This window comes from Apteryx mantelli, chromosome 12 (genome assembly GCF_036417845.1).
Source record: "Apteryx mantelli isolate bAptMan1 chromosome 12, bAptMan1.hap1, whole genome shotgun sequence".
Taxonomy (NCBI): domain Eukaryota; kingdom Metazoa; phylum Chordata; class Aves; order Apterygiformes; family Apterygidae; genus Apteryx; species Apteryx mantelli.
Genome location: NC_089989.1, coordinates 26,524,385 through 26,540,822, shown reverse-complemented (window position 1 = coordinate 26,540,822; position 16,438 = coordinate 26,524,385). Strand labels below are relative to the sequence as shown.

The window sequence follows — 16,438 nt, the reverse complement described above, 5'->3', positions numbered from 1 at the left end:
TATTTATGACAAACATGTCTCCAAACTTATCCCTGCTGCAACAAAATCACATAAAGACGACAAAGCACATTCTTCCTAAAGCTGAAGGCAGGCACTATTCCTGTATCAGTGTTGACTCTTAGTTTACAAAGAGGACACTTGAGCAAAACAGGGACATCTCCTCTTGAGAGCACGGGCTCGTGGCTGTTATTGACCTTTGAAACATTTGACCATATAAGAGCTCCATTTCTAAGAGAAATAGTGATGATCTGTCTGGTGCTCACAGCCAGCAACTTAAATCTCACAGAAGTAAATTACATTTTCTAGGAAATAAAACCAAAATATTTCAATACTTAATCTGAGGCTGATGATTATACTACAAGTAATATCTCACATGCATGTTCTTGATCTTAAAAAAAAAACCCCAAAACCCACAAACCTACCCTGTCTACTTAATCCATGGAGTACTTCCTGACATATTAAAAATGGTTTCCTTAGTTAACTAGATAGAATAACACTGACAATAAACAATGTTCTGCTTCATCCTTCACAGGGCATTATGCTCCAAGATCGCATTTAATAGCCTAATGTTTTAAAATAACGAACTTTGCAAAGAGGTAAACTGCATCACTTCCTTCTCAAATTGATAAGGCAGATATGACAGTGTTTTATCTAAGTATGGTTTAGTTCTAGTTTCTCTAGTTTAAACACTTCATGTACCATATGCCATTTATGCTATTGGCTTAAATTAATCCTCTTTCAAGATGAATAGTCCCATGATAGCTTTTTTCCCCAATTTGATTGCATAAGACTTCATTTTTTATTTTAATTTAATGATCTTCACTAGAAAAAGTGTGAAAACAAGGTATGACATAGAAATTCAATAGGAGATACTCACGTTCAGAAGGAATGATTGAAGAACAGTTTTCACCACTACCTGCTTTACACACATCTGAATAGAGAAACTCCCCAGTCATGGTCTCACCTGACTCTGTGCGATCTAAAACACAAGTTAATGAATCAAATGGTTTAACATTTTCCAGGCATTAGTTCTCAGACATTAAGGCACCCTACCATAGTCAGTGAGCAATTACTAGGCAGATGCAGAACTGTGTATTCTCCTGGAGTTTAGGAGGCCAGCATACTCTGACTCACACATTCAAAGATCTAAAGTTCAAACATAAAATTCTTATTACTTCTATGAATTAAAGGCAGAAGTTATGCATTTATTTTGTATCCACTCCAAAGTCGAGAAAGTAACTGAAATTGTTCCAAAAATATGTTCTAGTGAATGTACTTTCAAGATGCCTTAAAAACTTGCCCTTACAATGTCTTGCAAGTATCAAAACAAGTGAAGTGCCACATAGTCACACGTCTTTGGCATTTCTCCAGCTGTATGGGAAATGTGAAAAAAAGAGGGTCGGTCAGGTTTGGGCCTTTCACAGGGTTGACAGTAAAATTAAAAAAAAATGGTGGAAATGTCAAGTAATGCTTGCTCAAGCGTCAGATAAAAAAAACAACAAAAAACAAAAGTCAGAACAAGACAAAACTCAAACCACTCCTGTAACAAGCTTCCTTCCTATACTTCTCACCCAGCGAGTTGCTTGCTTGATGCTACAGGGTGGTAAGAAACTCCCAACGTTTAACTTACAATAAGCAACTTAAGTTCAGCACAGAAAAGTCTAGTAAGGAATTTAAACTATAGCAAGTATTTGAGGGAAGTTAAGACAGTCTATACAAACTACAAACTCAAGTTAGAGATAGAAAGCTCTAGTTCCCAGGAACATCTTTTGGAGTGTTATTTCCCCTCATATTCATTCAGTTATTTGAGATAAAATATTAGTTTTTGTTATGCTGAAAGCAAAACCCACCATTAAAAGCCAATATAAGCATTCAAGCTCTGGCAAACCAATTCTCCCAGTGCAGAGCCTTCCCCACGATGGCCTACCTAAAGTCTGCTTGTAATTAAACTGGGGGAGGGAGTAGGTGTAGCTGAATTAGATAATCTCAGCTGTTTTAGCAAACAGTGAGAGGAAAAATCTCAAATGTGTGCAGAACAGCCTAAGTGCTATCTCCAGGGGTTCCTCCACCCCTTCCCTCTTCACACTGCAGTAGATCACAGCGTTTTGTAAAAACCCTGGGGTAACTGTTTGCTCCAAACAGTGGATTTTTTTTGCTTTGTTTTTTATTTAACTTAAACAGTGTCCTTTGTAAGAAAAAACTTATGAGGTAACCAGCAAGTCTTGCAGTCTTGAAGAATCAGCATGCCACAGGAAACAAGACCATTACTTTCTTTAGCACTGGAACAGTCAAAATAAGTACCAACCTGGCAGCAGTGTTTCATTAGGGAGCTTATCTACTTCCAGGATAAAGTCGTCTTTGAAGAACAGGTATCCCACTATTGAGAACAGGTAGACCAAGATGAGGGCGAGCACAGCGGTCAGGATGATGGAGCGCCCATTGCGAGTGACACTCTTAATGACGTTCAGCAAGGTCTCCTCTCTGTACACCAAGTCAAAGAGCTGCGGAAAAAAGCAAAAGCAAAGGCTGTTTAACAAATTTATTACCGATAAAACTGGTGGCATGTTATATGTTGGCATAACATGGGGTAGCCTGTTAACAATACAGCTTTTTATTATTATTTTATTTATTTTTAAGAGCGGCAGTCAGAATTTAGCAAAGAAAGACCGAGTGGGAGGTTGGGGGCTGCTCACCCCCACTGCACCTTTCCTGCACCACGCACTTTGAGGCACGAGGCCCGGAGGCAGCTGTACCCTCCCCTCTTCACCTGCACTTCACAGCCTTGGTGAAACCACGGGTGCTTCTTGGTGCATCCACCACCAACACACCCCGTACATGGCTTGAGGAGTTCCGCTGATTAGCTTAAAGTGTCTGTGATCATTACTTGCTTAAATGCTAGATGTACAGTGCTTGCTTTAACATACAATTGCTAACAGGTACTGTTGCACTTTTTTCTTTAGCATTATCTGCCTCATCTTATAAAAAAGTCAAAATAGCACAATTCAAAATTCAATTAGTTTATTGAGTACATAACTAAAGTAAGCAATAATTTTCACTAAATTAGTGTTGGCAAGAAAATGCTCTTTGTTTCAATATCTTTACAAATGTTTTCCTTCATTTTCCACTCCGCTGGGCCTGTGACATTTCCCCAGCACGGCCCAGGGACGGAGCTGGCTATACTACTGACAATGAGAGGACAGAGATTAGTTAAACTGGACCTGCATGAGTGCAGAAAATAACCAATTCAGTTACCAGAGGATGTAGCAAGCACCAAACAAATGGACAAAAATACAGTTCTGAAAGGGATTGAAGGTTTACTTTAAAGGTGACACATTTTCTTCACCAACTCTAGACATATTCTTTCCCTGTTTATTCTTAGAAGTACTGTGTTGTGCAAGACGTATTCCACCAAAACAGAAAAAACCCCATATGCCAGGCATCCGTGTCAATTGCTTGAGGTCTAGAGTCTAGCTAGAGTTAAGGAGAACCTTCAAAACAAACCAAGTGCGCAGAAAACAGGGACACACTGTTATAGTTATTGACAATAACAAAGCATAAGCTATCTTTGAGAACTGTCTGCCTTTTACTCATAAGCATGGCAACTCCGCAAGTGCCTGCTGTTTAGCTAGCATTTATATGGTCAGATTTTTCAATGATTTTTTTTCTCATGTAGGTAACAACTCATGTGACCTTGAGAAGACTCAAACCTTCACCAGCCATTGATATTACTTGGAGTCAAAACAATTTAAATTATTTTATTATCTTGGAAGTCAGAGCAGGCTCATAAGCATCTAACCTAGAAAATTCATACCTCAGCTGTCTGGGAATTAACCCTTACAAAGGGAAATGCCAAGCACATTCTTTACCACTGCATGTTTACTGTAGTGAGTAACTTTAAATAAATTTAACGAAAAACACTTCTTGTATAATATACTTCAGAACAAAAGTCTTTCATTTGTTCACAAAAATCAGGAGATATGGCAGGAGTCCTGTAGTCTCCCACAGCAACTTCCCATAAGCAAAACGGCCAGAATTTAGTTTTCAAAAGAGTGCCTGTATAATGGTCTCTTATTACTAAAATGGAAAGAAAGCAGTGTAAAACACATCTAGATATGCCTGAGATGGGACTTTACAAACACATAGAAAGAAAAACATCCAAGGGACAAAATGAATACCTACCAACAAACTATAAAAAAATTCATGTACGAAGAGTCCCAGAGCACAAATGAGAAGGTATAGTAGGTGGTACAGAAACTCCACATCCATGATCATTGCCTTGTATCCTCTAGTGAAGGTTCCACAGTTACCCACAAAACTCATCAGAAAAATGATTTTATTACAAACCTAAGGAAAGATTAACCATAAATCAGTTACACAAAAATAAAGGCAATTTTTCAAAGTCGGTGATAACTCGGCTACATGATGGTATCAACAATTATGCTACAGTGTCTGTTATACGACAGAATTTTACATAGAGTCACAAGCTGTTTTTTGTTGCATTTTCTGCACAGCTCCAATAGTGAGCCAAAACTAAAACGTCAGATCTTTAATAAAACATGTGCACTGACTATCTTCAGCTTTTTGTTCCACAGCATCAAGATTTGAAGTTTTAAAGAAGAAAGTAACAACACAACCCTGGTGTGAAAGGTAAACCTTCCTCAAAAAGTGCTAAACCATTCTAAGCACCAATCCTCCTGCAATCAAATAACTTTCCAGGCTACAGCAGCACTTACATTTCTGAAGCAGCAGTCCCTATTGCTTGTTAATAAGCAAGTACTCCAGATTCCCTCAGCAATTCACCCTCGGATCAGGTACTTAATAATCCTCTCGTACAGCAGCAGCCATCAACACCAGAGGGAAAACTCCCTTACACTTACCTGGACCAGCTAAATGCTATAATTATCAATAACAACAGCACTGCTAACAGTGCAACTCTGATTCTGCCATACATGGCACCTGCTAACACATTTCGATGACAAGGGGTACTATTAAATCGCACACTTAAAAGCTGGGCACTGTAATAAAGGCAAAGCCTTCCAGAAGACGCATCTTTGCACAGCTCCTGCTGACTCAGTCAAAGAGAAACATTTTTGGCTTACTCGCTGAGAGACCACAAATATCCAGGTTTGAGTGCTAATGAAGTTCTCTGGTGGCTCAGCTTACATGCTTGGTCCCCACATTACCATAGCAAAACTGCTTAGTGTCACACTTTGGACTGACAGGCAGACTACAGACAGACATTTGGGAAATGCATTGTTTAGTAAATCTTACACAACCCCATAAATACTGTAGTTTAGTTGCCAAACAAGAGAAGGGTTTGGAAGAACAACTTCGAGTACTTTAGGGTCGCAGAGGCGTCTTAACATTTTTAGCTGGGCTGGGAGCTGTTACTAGACTGTGACAAAACCTTAGAGCTCTCCAATTTAGGGAATCGGGATTAAATGAAAAACAGCAAAGCACTTCTATTAAGAAACAATCCAAAGTGGGAATTACTTCTTCACCAACCGGTGCTGCCACTGCCACAATGTTCCAGACTATTTTTGTCCGACATCTTCGTGAGCAGATAAGGAACCCTTACATAAGACGCAACAGAGCTTCAAAGCCCACTCAATACTTACATTGAATGCACCCAGAAGAAATAAAGTAGGTTGTAAACCAACTGAAAATATTAGTCGTAATATTGTAGAAGCTATTAAGGCTCGGATGCCATGGGGCTTAGGAAGAGCTATAACTATAGCCAAAGAAATCAGCATAGCAGTCCACAGCAAGCCTGACAAGTGGGGCTCTAGTGTACCTAGGATGGAGAGAAACAAAAAACAAACCTTCAGTACTTTGTGCTACAAATAAAAAAAACCCAAATAGTCAGATAAGTAACATTTCATCTTACTGTTGTGCAATATCATTAATCTACCTGTTCAGATATTACTGATTTCAAAACGTTAAGTAGAGTGTCTGAAATCAATGCCTTCAGCAGATTTTAATTTTGTTACTAAAGTTTTGTTTGTTACTAAAGCATTATGTAAATAAGCACTAGTATTATAGGATTCTTCATTTTCCTGTTCATTACTCGCACACCTTGAATGCTGAAAAAGAGAGGCGTTTTGCTAATACATTCTGTAGATGCACTGAATGGGTAGGCAAAGAAAGACACCACACTCATTAGTTCCTGATTCATAGCCTATTCTTCTATTATGCTTTTGGTCAAAAACCTTGTACCAGTTTTTATCATCTCTTGCTATTTCTGGTTCTATTTAGACTGTCCCATGAGACTGTCTGCTTACATAACATCAGCCAGCATTGCTAAAAATACACTTCTGTGAAAGAACGATAAAAATACTCAGCCTAAAATACCATTTACTCTGGGTCTGTGCAGAATATAAAAAGACATCTTTTCTTGAAACTCACATGAAAAAATGTTTTTCTTCAAATAACTGGTACCTCACCAGACAGAAAGGTGAGATTCCCCCAAATGTCCCTCTGTAGCCCTTCTGTAGGTACTCAGAGGGCTGCTGCGTGTTATGAGCAACATATTCAGGGAAGGCTTTTCTCCTCCCAAATTCAGAAGGGTTAGGAAATGTTACTCTCATTGACTACAGTGAGCAACCATTTAATTTTGTTCCAAATCACTGTAGATTAATAAAGACAGCAAAGGATAGATGAAGATGAAAGCTTGATAAGCATACAGTTGACCAGATGTTTCCGCCGTGTGAAGGGAATTTAGGATCCCAGAACACAGCAAGCATCCTCGCAGCTGGCAAAAGCCTGGAGGTGCAGTGTTGAAAGCGGTCCCCCGGCCGCGAGCAGCAGGGAGCGGGGAAGCAGGGGCGAGCGTGCAGAGCGCTCGGCAGGGCCGGTCGGCGCTGGGCACAGGAGTGTGGCCGGAGGCTGAAGGCCTCCTTGCAGGGTCCAGCGCTCTTCGTGCCCTTGGAAAACACAGAATTCCGAGGCAGCGCTCACCACTTGTCCGCACCCAATCTAGCTCCGCCGCGCTTGCCGCCAGCATGTGGAGTCCATTACAAGCTTGTTGGCAGAAGGAACGCGTAATTCGGAAGACTTGATAGAAAGTTCTCCATGTCTCTGGAATTCTTACAATTTAAGTACCTAATCCTAGGCACCCAAGCTTGTTTCTGCTACTGAAGTCGTAAGTTTTACAGCTTCTGCTACACAGCCATATGCTAATCAGCTGCTCCGAGTTCAACATGTTTGAGCAATTCAAGACACTGAGAATTTCCCCCCAAATGATCTGTTTTGGAAAGCTTGCTTTCTTTAAAGCTGTATATATACTTTTTTTTTTTTTTAAACGTTCTTGATGATAACTAGTCAAAGAAGAGATTTTATCAAAACTTTACCCGATAAATAAAGTATTTCAAATATGCAGGGCAGGGCATCTTCAAAATGCCAAATGATTCCCCCCCAATCTTGCAACTTGCAATCTCAAAGAACTTGTTTAATTAGCAGCTTTACTAGCAGCCATAAATTCAGACTTTTAAATTTTAACTTGTGACCTTTGAGACTACAGATGGAAAATTCAGTTGCTCTTTGTGCTTGTTAAAACCTTTAAACCACCAGCTCGTCAGAAAGTGATGCTGGTAATTCTGCCGTTTGCTAGGATCGCTTGCTGCGACAGGAGAGGGATAGCTGCTGAAACGAGAGTCCGATGTTTCATGAGTTAGCTAAACTAACCTCTCTCAGTAACATCAGATTTTGGTCCAACACATCCTGTACTTTCTCGCATGTCGTATTTGAGCATTGCTCACGATGTAGAAGCCCTACATGCAAGTTTCCCATGCTGATCACCTTTATCCCACCGCTAACGTAACATGCCATCCAACACTACTTTGACAAAACTAAGGCTCTCCTCAATTTAACTTGACTGGTGAACCACAGAAATGGTAAAGTGGCATTTATGCCCCACAGAGCTCAGCTGAGAACTTGCTTACTTTCAGGCCACTTGCTCTCTCTGAGCTGTGTTTTCTTTAGGCTCTGGAGTATGCAATGAACAAAGGAAAGAGATGCAGAGAGAAGTTCAATAGGAGAAGATAAAAATCTGCCTGGCCCTGTCATATCATGAATATTAAAAGAAAGAGAAGTAAAGGCTTGAGCATGAATCACACTCTCCAGGATGAGGTTTTACTTCGGGGATTCTTACTTACCTCAGTTGACACAAATGTGGCAAAAGCTCCTACCTAGACGTTTCCTCTATACCAGTTTTACAAGTGATAAACACATCATACAGACACTCGCAGGAGTATTTGTCCATATTTCCTGATTTTTGCTAACATGAATCCACCAATCAGCTTGCCTTAGGGTGCATCCGTCAGAGATGCTGAATCTAAGCAAGACCAGCTGGATCTAATCAGGTCTTCACTGGAAGTATTTACTGATTTGGCTCTAAGAACCATCTCTCACACAAACCCACTGTTCGGATCAAAAATAGCTTCCATGAGATCTACTGCAGCAAGATTGTGCAATCCCTCATGAACTGCACATGTTATCACATAGTTTATGCTAGAAATGATAGCTCAGCAAGCTCAGCTGCTACCCACTTATGGCAAGGAAATTCAGAATGGCAGGTTGCTCCAGAATCAGGAGGCAAGGCTGGCAAGCTTTCCCTGGTTCCTTAAGCCAAGCTCTGATCTAAGTGCTCGGAGAGGTAATGTCCTGAGAAGAGAAAGTACCAGAGAAGAGGCTGGGTTCTTATTCTGGACCTCCCACTGCCCTGGAGGGCACTAGGTAAGTTGCTTCCCTCCTGCAGGCCTCACCTGCCAACACGGGGTAATCTCACCTACCCAGCTCTGCAACCCTCACAGACCTCCTGACATGCTACGTAACCATGAAAATATTACAGAAAATGACATTAATAAAATGCGAGCTCAAGAAAAACAACAAATTAACATTTCTTATATTTTTAGTTCAATACTTAATTACAGAACTTTAAAACAAAGTAGAACAGTCATGTAATTAAAGGCGATGTCTGTCTTTAATAACTTTTTCTCCCCAGGAAGAAGCGTGGCTCTACATTTTCCTTATGAATGCCTCAAGACAGAAAGGACTACAAAAAATCATGTTACAGTGTCCCTCCCTGCCATGATCTCTTTGCAAACTAGGCCATTTTTTATTCAGATAACTCTGAAAACAGCAAAGTTTAAACCTCAAGACAATACCAAGAAAAGCCAATTTCTGTTCTGCTATCCCTAGTGAAGTTAATAGGGCTGCACGGACAAGCGGGGGACAGAATTTGGCCCATCAAACCTTATTTGTTCACATATTTTTGCATGTTAAATATTGGTACCTCCTCGAATTCCTTTGAATGGATAGAAAAATGCTACAAGTAGGTTCATAAGGACAGCCAGGTTAAAGGAAATACTGCTCCAGAAGGACATGTTGCGAGCACACCAGTAGAGGAAAGGTTGAGCTGCAAAAGAAAAAACATAACACTTTCTAAAGGAGCATTGCAAAAAACCAAGACGACTATACAAAAAAATTTATCTCCACCAAAACTCAGTTTATTTTCAGTTCGCCCAGAAGCACAATATCAACAGCAGTAACAACCACTGCTTATGCTGAAGTTTATTTGATTACTCTTTATCTTCGGGGTATTTCCAGTTTCCTGGATAGGGTTTTACAGCAAAGGACCAATGTTAAAAGGGAAAGCATTTTCAAACATGAATCAATTTAGCAGCAGCATGAGAATGAGTTCAGAAATCCTAGAGGTCATGGACTTCATGTTTCCCCTCATAATATACTTTGTACTCACATAATCAGAGTTACACAAAGAACAATTAGGAGGAATAAAATTTGAACACAGTAGCACAGGCGGGATTCAGCACCGTCCCTCCTAGCCATGCTGCTATCGCTGTACCAGCGGCTCACCTACATTAGGTGTTTACCTGTCTTCAAGATGTCTTTCCACTGCAGCCAGCCAGAAAAAACACACCAAAGACAGTGCTCGGTGCACTCTTGGGGCACAAAATGCAGCGTAGCAACGTAACAATAAAGCTAAAATGTTTAATACTGGCTGCCAAACACATAAGACAAGTTTACTTCAAGCTGATAAATAGACCAACATATCCCAAGATAACAACCCAGTTCAAGCTCAGGTGACTGTCTCTCTGTACTGTGGGCAAAGGACACAAACATCTACAGAGCTAAAGCTACAGTTAAACAGCGGCATATTTTAAATTCTTAAAGCTACATACAAACACTTTTAAAAGTGAGTCCTAATTTTAATAATCTCTGCAGCTAGAATCAAGAGGTCCACAAAGCAAGAAGATTCGTTTTCGGAAGTGGTCATGGACCAGGAGATGAAAAGGACAGCTAAGCAGCTGCCTTATGGTAATTGCATCTGCACCAAATTGAAATCCCCTAGAATTTAACTCCTGAAGGCTTATTGTACAGCAGATCGTGCACTGCAGAAGTCTACAGTGGTTAAAAATCTACTTCAAGTGCTCTCGATGAAGGGAAAGAGAACTAAGGCTTTTCCCATTTGGAAGGAGGGTACATGAGTACAGATGTCAGAGGGCAAAGGAGAAGCAGCTCACTGTGAAGTTTCAGAAAAAGATTAAAATGCAAACTTGCGGCCTGAAGAGAAGAGTAAATTAATGAATGCAGCAATTCTGAATCTCATATTAGCCACCACCTCTCTTTAGTAAATCATCTCTTCTAGCATCCGAAGCAAAAACATGAGTTAAACGAGTTACACAATGCTTCATTATACCGACTTGAAATGCACATAAAACACAAAGGCATTGAACAGCTGAATGCAAAGGAAAGGAAGACAAAAAGGTGCCCAGTTACTGTAAAAATTAAGTTTGATTGCACCTAATTAGTTAGGCACCTGTTAAGCCTCACTAAAATGAGATGTAGCAATGTTTGGAATATAAGATGCATTGTTTTCCATATTTTTCCTCATCTCAATTTCATTTTAACTGAAAGAATTTGTAAGCAGCTTGAATCCATCTGCATGAAGTTCTTAGGTAAAGTTCCAGATTTTACTTTAAACCTTCATTTGGGGTAGGCACAGGCTATCTGCCACATGCAGCATTTTTGCCTAGTTTTGGAAGGCTCATTTGAATATTTAACTGAGACTCTGGGAGACCTATGGTGTTCGTATTACAACCTAGCTGCATGAGCTTAACGGCGGGGGGGGGAATATATGGTTCCTTACAGACATAAAAAAAAGTTTATCACTAAGTTTAACATTTTGAGCTGATGTTTTTCTCAGGTTTGAATAAGCAGTAAGTTGTACCACAATGAGTACAAATCAATACAAACCTGTTATGGCTCAAAACAACAAACCTATAATTAAGACGTGAGAAACAATTATATTAAAAGGCTTAACAAGACCAGAACATTAGGAGACAGACTAAACCTTTTCCTGCAATAGGAAAACCTTTCCTATAATTTTAATGAAAAATTCCACATCTTTTAAATAAAAATATTCTTCACAACTTCCTGACAATTTTGATCTATTTGCAGCCTGTTTTTAATTATGGGTGTTTTCATAACTTGCTTGGAGATAGCCTCAAAGACAATTAAAATAACTCAGAAGTACAGATTTAAACAACAAAACCTAACAGAATATATGGATGCTGTCAAATACAAAGTTGCCCACTTGTTTAAATGTTATATTTTCCCATCTCTCCTGTACAGTTCGTAGAAGTTATGTTAGGAAACAGCTCACCAGGGATTTTGAGGCTGTCAGAAGTACCAAGCCATCATTAAGTTGAAATAGCCCCACTCTATTCAGTATTCAGATGCATCAAAAAAATATTTCAGTAGAGCTGATTAAGTTTCAGACTATCTTATCTATACCTGAGTTTGATCATTTTAAACAATAGGTTTCCAACTTGCTTTTGTCTGTTAAAAGATCTGTTAAAATATACACCACCCCCCCCCAATAATCAGAAGCAAATATTGAGCTTCCACGAGCTCTGTTCCCCAGTGTGGGACAGCTGGTCAGCTCTAGCGTGAACTGCACATTTACATGCAAACCAGGAACTGGAGAGAGTCTGGACTCATCACGGAGGCGCACAGCGAAAGGGCACGATGCAACAGCCGCAAGTTGCAACAAGGGAAATCCCAATAGGACACAGGAAAAAGCTTTTCACAACAAGAGGGATTAAGCTCTGGAAAAGGTGCCCAGGGCACCTTTTTGTCAGTCAAAAGCTGACTGGGCAAAGCCCTGAGCAACCTGACCTAACTTTGACGGCTGGACGAGATGACCTTTGGAGGTCCCATCTAACCTAACATTTTCTAGGATACACAATGATGCCCGAGTACCAGTGCAGTCTCTGTCAGGGAGAAAACTTCTGCTACCACATCGTTTAAATGGTTTGCATTTGTCTGGCTCTGCAGGCAGTTTTTGGGTTGACAACAGCAGACAGTTGTACAGAAGTAGTCCACTGCCTGTTCAACCATACGTTTGGTTTAGGAGGGAGTTCTGGACCTGTTTGAGCTCTTGCGCTAATAACTAGAGCTTAGCTGACTCAAGCATGGGGAACAACAGCAGTATCAGATGGCAGATGTTGACTTGAGCAGGAAATAGCTGCTTTATCTCTGACATTTCAGAGGGTCACTGTTGGTAAATTCTAACCGCTCCTCGCTGTCCACTGAAGCTGAGCCTCATGTGCAACGTTTCTGTTTCAGTGAAACCAGAAATATTCTTTAAAAAATAATCTTAGGCAAATTAGATAGAAGGCTTACTAGGGGAAGTGATGGCACTGCATGGAGTGAAAAATAATTTTAAAAGTTTTCTTAACTGCCAGGGAGAACCTCAGAGGAAAAAGCAGGAAAATCAGTGCTTGAAAAAAGTTTGCTTTCAGATATATTAGCATTACAGGGCTGGAAAGGGCTTAATCAGCAGGTCTTCTGGTCCATTCCTTGCCCAAAGGCAGGATCAACTCTACTTTTGCTATTGCTGACAAATGATTGTTCAACCTGTTCTTAAAGACCTCTGTTGCTGGAGATGCCATACCCTCCCCACGGGCAGCCCACATCAGTACTGCATTATCTCGCCTTCTTCTTTCTTGCAATTAAGGCAACTGCTTCTTACACCCAGCACAGGAAAGGAAAACTGACTATTTTCTTCAGTTTTGTCCTTTCCATTTCTCCCTGCCACCAAATGTCTTCTCCTTGAAGCTAAGACACCACAAATTTGTTCCTTCCTCTTGGATCTTAAAAAAGATGACCTGCGATCTTTCTTACTTTTTTCCCCTGGATTTTCTCCAGTTAGTCCATATTGTTATAACATTAAGCTTGATTTCCTTGCAACATAATGCCATCGTGCAGAGGAGCAGACACTTTCAAACAGTCATCAAGGTTGCTGCCACACTGGGGAACCATCTGCTATCAAGTCAATATTTCAAACTTTGAAAACCTGACCTAAGCACTCTGCTGGTAACACTTCACACAACGACATTGGCAACAGCAACCTACCTCGCAATTTCTTTTGCCAGTTCATCTCATTAAAGAGGTCTTCTGATTTCATGAAGAAATCATTGATCTTACTGCCTTGTTCATCTCTCTCTGTGGTATAATATATCCGCAGCTTGGACTCCTTGGTGAGAAATTCACATATACTGGGTACAGGGAAGACAATTTGCTCCATTGTACGGTCCGACCTGACAATCTGAACAATAGTCTTATTAGAGTTTTTACTGGGTTTTAGATGTTTTTATTTCTTGGGCTTTTTTTCCTCCTTTAAAACCAGCTACATGTAGAAACTCAGACACATTTCTGTAGAACAGCAGCTTGACAGACACTTCAGTTAATTTACCTTTCAAAGTAAGCCTACATTTAGTTCCAAGAGTGATAGTTTCTATGCTGTAGTCTTATTCTGGTAATACTGTTCTTATCTGGGATTTCCAAAGGGCCCAATCAAATCCTGCACCAAACCTGCTTTGAATTCCAGAGCAATCTGGTCACCCAGTTTGAGAATCTTAGCAAGTTTTAGCCACGCTTACTGCATAGGCAAAAGAGGAGCAGTTTTATTCATCTTGCTAATTAGAAAGTTTTCATGTTTGTGTGTGCTTTACTTTTAAAAAGCATCTTAGATTAACTTTGTGACAGGCCAAACTCTCATTTAAATAAATAAAGAATGGCAAAAGATATTGCTAACTTCACGGATTCAGTCATAGTACTGGCCAAAAAGTAACATGCAAGTGAAGCTATACTTCTTCCTGCCAACAGAGTTCTGCTTAGTTCCATCTTAAAGCCTACACAAGACAGCTCAAAAATAGCTCTCCCCACCCTGAGGCTGTCAAAAAAATAAAAATATATGTATGTTCTTATGTCAAAGATGACAGTCCACACACAGGTAGTCAGTTCAAAATATCACATAATGTAACCGTTGTTTAATTACATAGTTTTTCCTCCAAACGGCTCTTTCCACAGAAGATGGTTTCCCCCCACACATCTCCCAGCAGTCACAGTTTTTCTTTACCTCAATCTGTGCCGTGTGCTTGGCGTAGAACTCCAGAGCCTCGTCTCCCTCTATCTGACCTCCAGGTTTCAGCATGTTCTGCAGCTCTTTGTTATGACGAGCCAACTAAAATAAAGGAATGCAAAGGGAGTGGGAGACACCAGATGTCTCTCTATGATATTAAATATCTGATTTTTGGCATAAAAAAAGAAATAGTACACAGTCAGCTGCTAAGAAAGGGCAAAGTTGACAGAAGGCTTGTTCTATTCCAACCAGACACCCTGTAGCTCTATTTTGGGAGCAAATCAGAACGATTCAAATATGTATTTTTTAATATCCATGTTGTTATTCCTCTCTTACCCAATCTCTCCCCACCCTTTGCCTGACTTGGGAAAGTTTTGAAGATTCACATACAGTCTATCCTTCCACACCCAACCTAATTCAAAAGTGCACCAATCGCTCAAGCATCTAGCAGGGATGGAGGAGAAACTTTGCCTCAGTTGAAGAGCAGATGTACAGAGCATTGCTCCAAAGAGATGCTCCTGGATGCTTCAGATTCATTTTACAGCATAATGATGTTCTTTCTTCTCAAATGCAAAAGGAACAAGGAGTCTCTAATACACTGATATATGTAGCACCAAAATATTAACATATTAACTAGACTTGGGTCTGTCTTTTTTTTTTTTTTTTTTTTTTTAAACTTGGTCTTTTACCTTTCAAACACCAAATTATACCAATAGAACAGACCCGACCAGTATAAAGTGACCTTTGATACAGCTGAAAAAATAGATTGCTTCCTAGAACTGCCAAGATCCCGAATCACGTGTTTTCAAAAACTTGGTCAAGAGACTGCCTGCTTCCCATCATAAAAGAAAAGTCCAAGAAGTTACTTATTCATATTAAAAAAAAAAAAAATCCATCAAAAAAGAAAGTTTTGTAAAGACTGGAATTTACTCTTATAAAAAGAGAATATGTACATATGTACTGAGTTTGCCTCAGAGGTGAGCAATTAAAACAACTGTCAGTAAAAAGCAGATCTTTTGCTATTTGCAATTTGTGATACTTGGTGCTACAAAAGCTGCAAGTGATCAACATCTACCTGGTGAGCTAGTATATAAATATTGTGTCCCACATTCCTTGGAGATGCTGCAAGATCTTCTCCGTTCTCTCCATCCTCAAATTCCACTTCACCTTGTAAATACGCCTTCTTTATCACTTCCACCTAGAAATACAGACACAGGCAAATGAAGTGACAGCTCCAGTTTGAGAGCTAAAGCCTGCAGAGGACAGCGTGCATTCAGTACTCCTACAGAAGTCAAAGGGAGCTGAGCATTTGCATTCAAGGGGAAGGTCAACAGGCTTCTAAATATCCAAGATAAAATAGGAGAACTGAACTCAGTAACTTCAGCTCAGTCCATAAACACAAGAAACTAAACTTTATGTTTCCCTCTTTAAGCAATATGTTCCGGCCCATACTTGTGGTATGTTGTGTTACATTCTGACCTCTGGCCCCTGCCGTAACTACGCACAACGAGACAAGCTGACAGGGTTTCAGCTGAACTTTGAATGTTCTGTTTGTGTTTCCAGCAGTTAAAATGTTAACCAGACAGCCAACAGACACTGCATTCATTCAGTCGAATCCTTGAAAGCTCCTCCAGTTACTAGCGATCCACATACAGACCACTTGGGTGCAAAGCTCCTGCCCAGGTCTGGGGCCGACAGTGTCCTCTGTCCCTGGCTGTGACGACTGCCTGTCGCCTTGCTGCGGCAAGGTCAGGCAGCCAGAGCCCTAGGAACGGGCCAAGGGACTCACCAGCTCTTTTGGCCTCATGTTATACAGGATCCTCTCTGCATTCTCGCTGTCGTGCCTGCTCTCCATGATCGCCAGCAGCAATTTTGAAGCATTGTTCTGATGGAAGGAAAAAAACCACCAGTTGCTGCCGGGAAGCAAAGGCAGAACATACCCAGCTGCAGCTCTAAACCACCCACTGCCTACAAGGGCTCAAGGCACCTGGT

At 40.4% G+C, this 16,438-nt stretch overlaps 1 protein-coding gene across 1 annotated transcript in view; it reads right to left on the bottom strand.

Moving 5' to 3' along the window:
• Nucleotides 1-16,438, bottom strand: part of ITPR1 (inositol 1,4,5-trisphosphate receptor type 1) — a 186,447-nt gene that overhangs the window by 22,211 nt on the left and 147,798 nt on the right. Inside the window, exons 48-56 of the mRNA XM_067303517.1 lie at nt 16,236-16,331; nt 15,522-15,644; nt 14,444-14,548; nt 13,438-13,630; nt 9,293-9,415; nt 5,619-5,794; nt 4,180-4,344; nt 2,306-2,501; nt 878-979 (exon numbers count right to left, since the gene is read on the bottom strand). Of these exons, the coding sequence (XP_067159618.1) occupies nt 878-979; nt 2,306-2,501; nt 4,180-4,344; nt 5,619-5,794; nt 9,293-9,415; nt 13,438-13,630; nt 14,444-14,548; nt 15,522-15,644; nt 16,236-16,331 (1,279 nt within the window). The remainder of the gene's footprint in view (nt 1-877; nt 980-2,305; nt 2,502-4,179; nt 4,345-5,618; nt 5,795-9,292; nt 9,416-13,437; nt 13,631-14,443; nt 14,549-15,521; nt 15,645-16,235; nt 16,332-16,438) is intronic.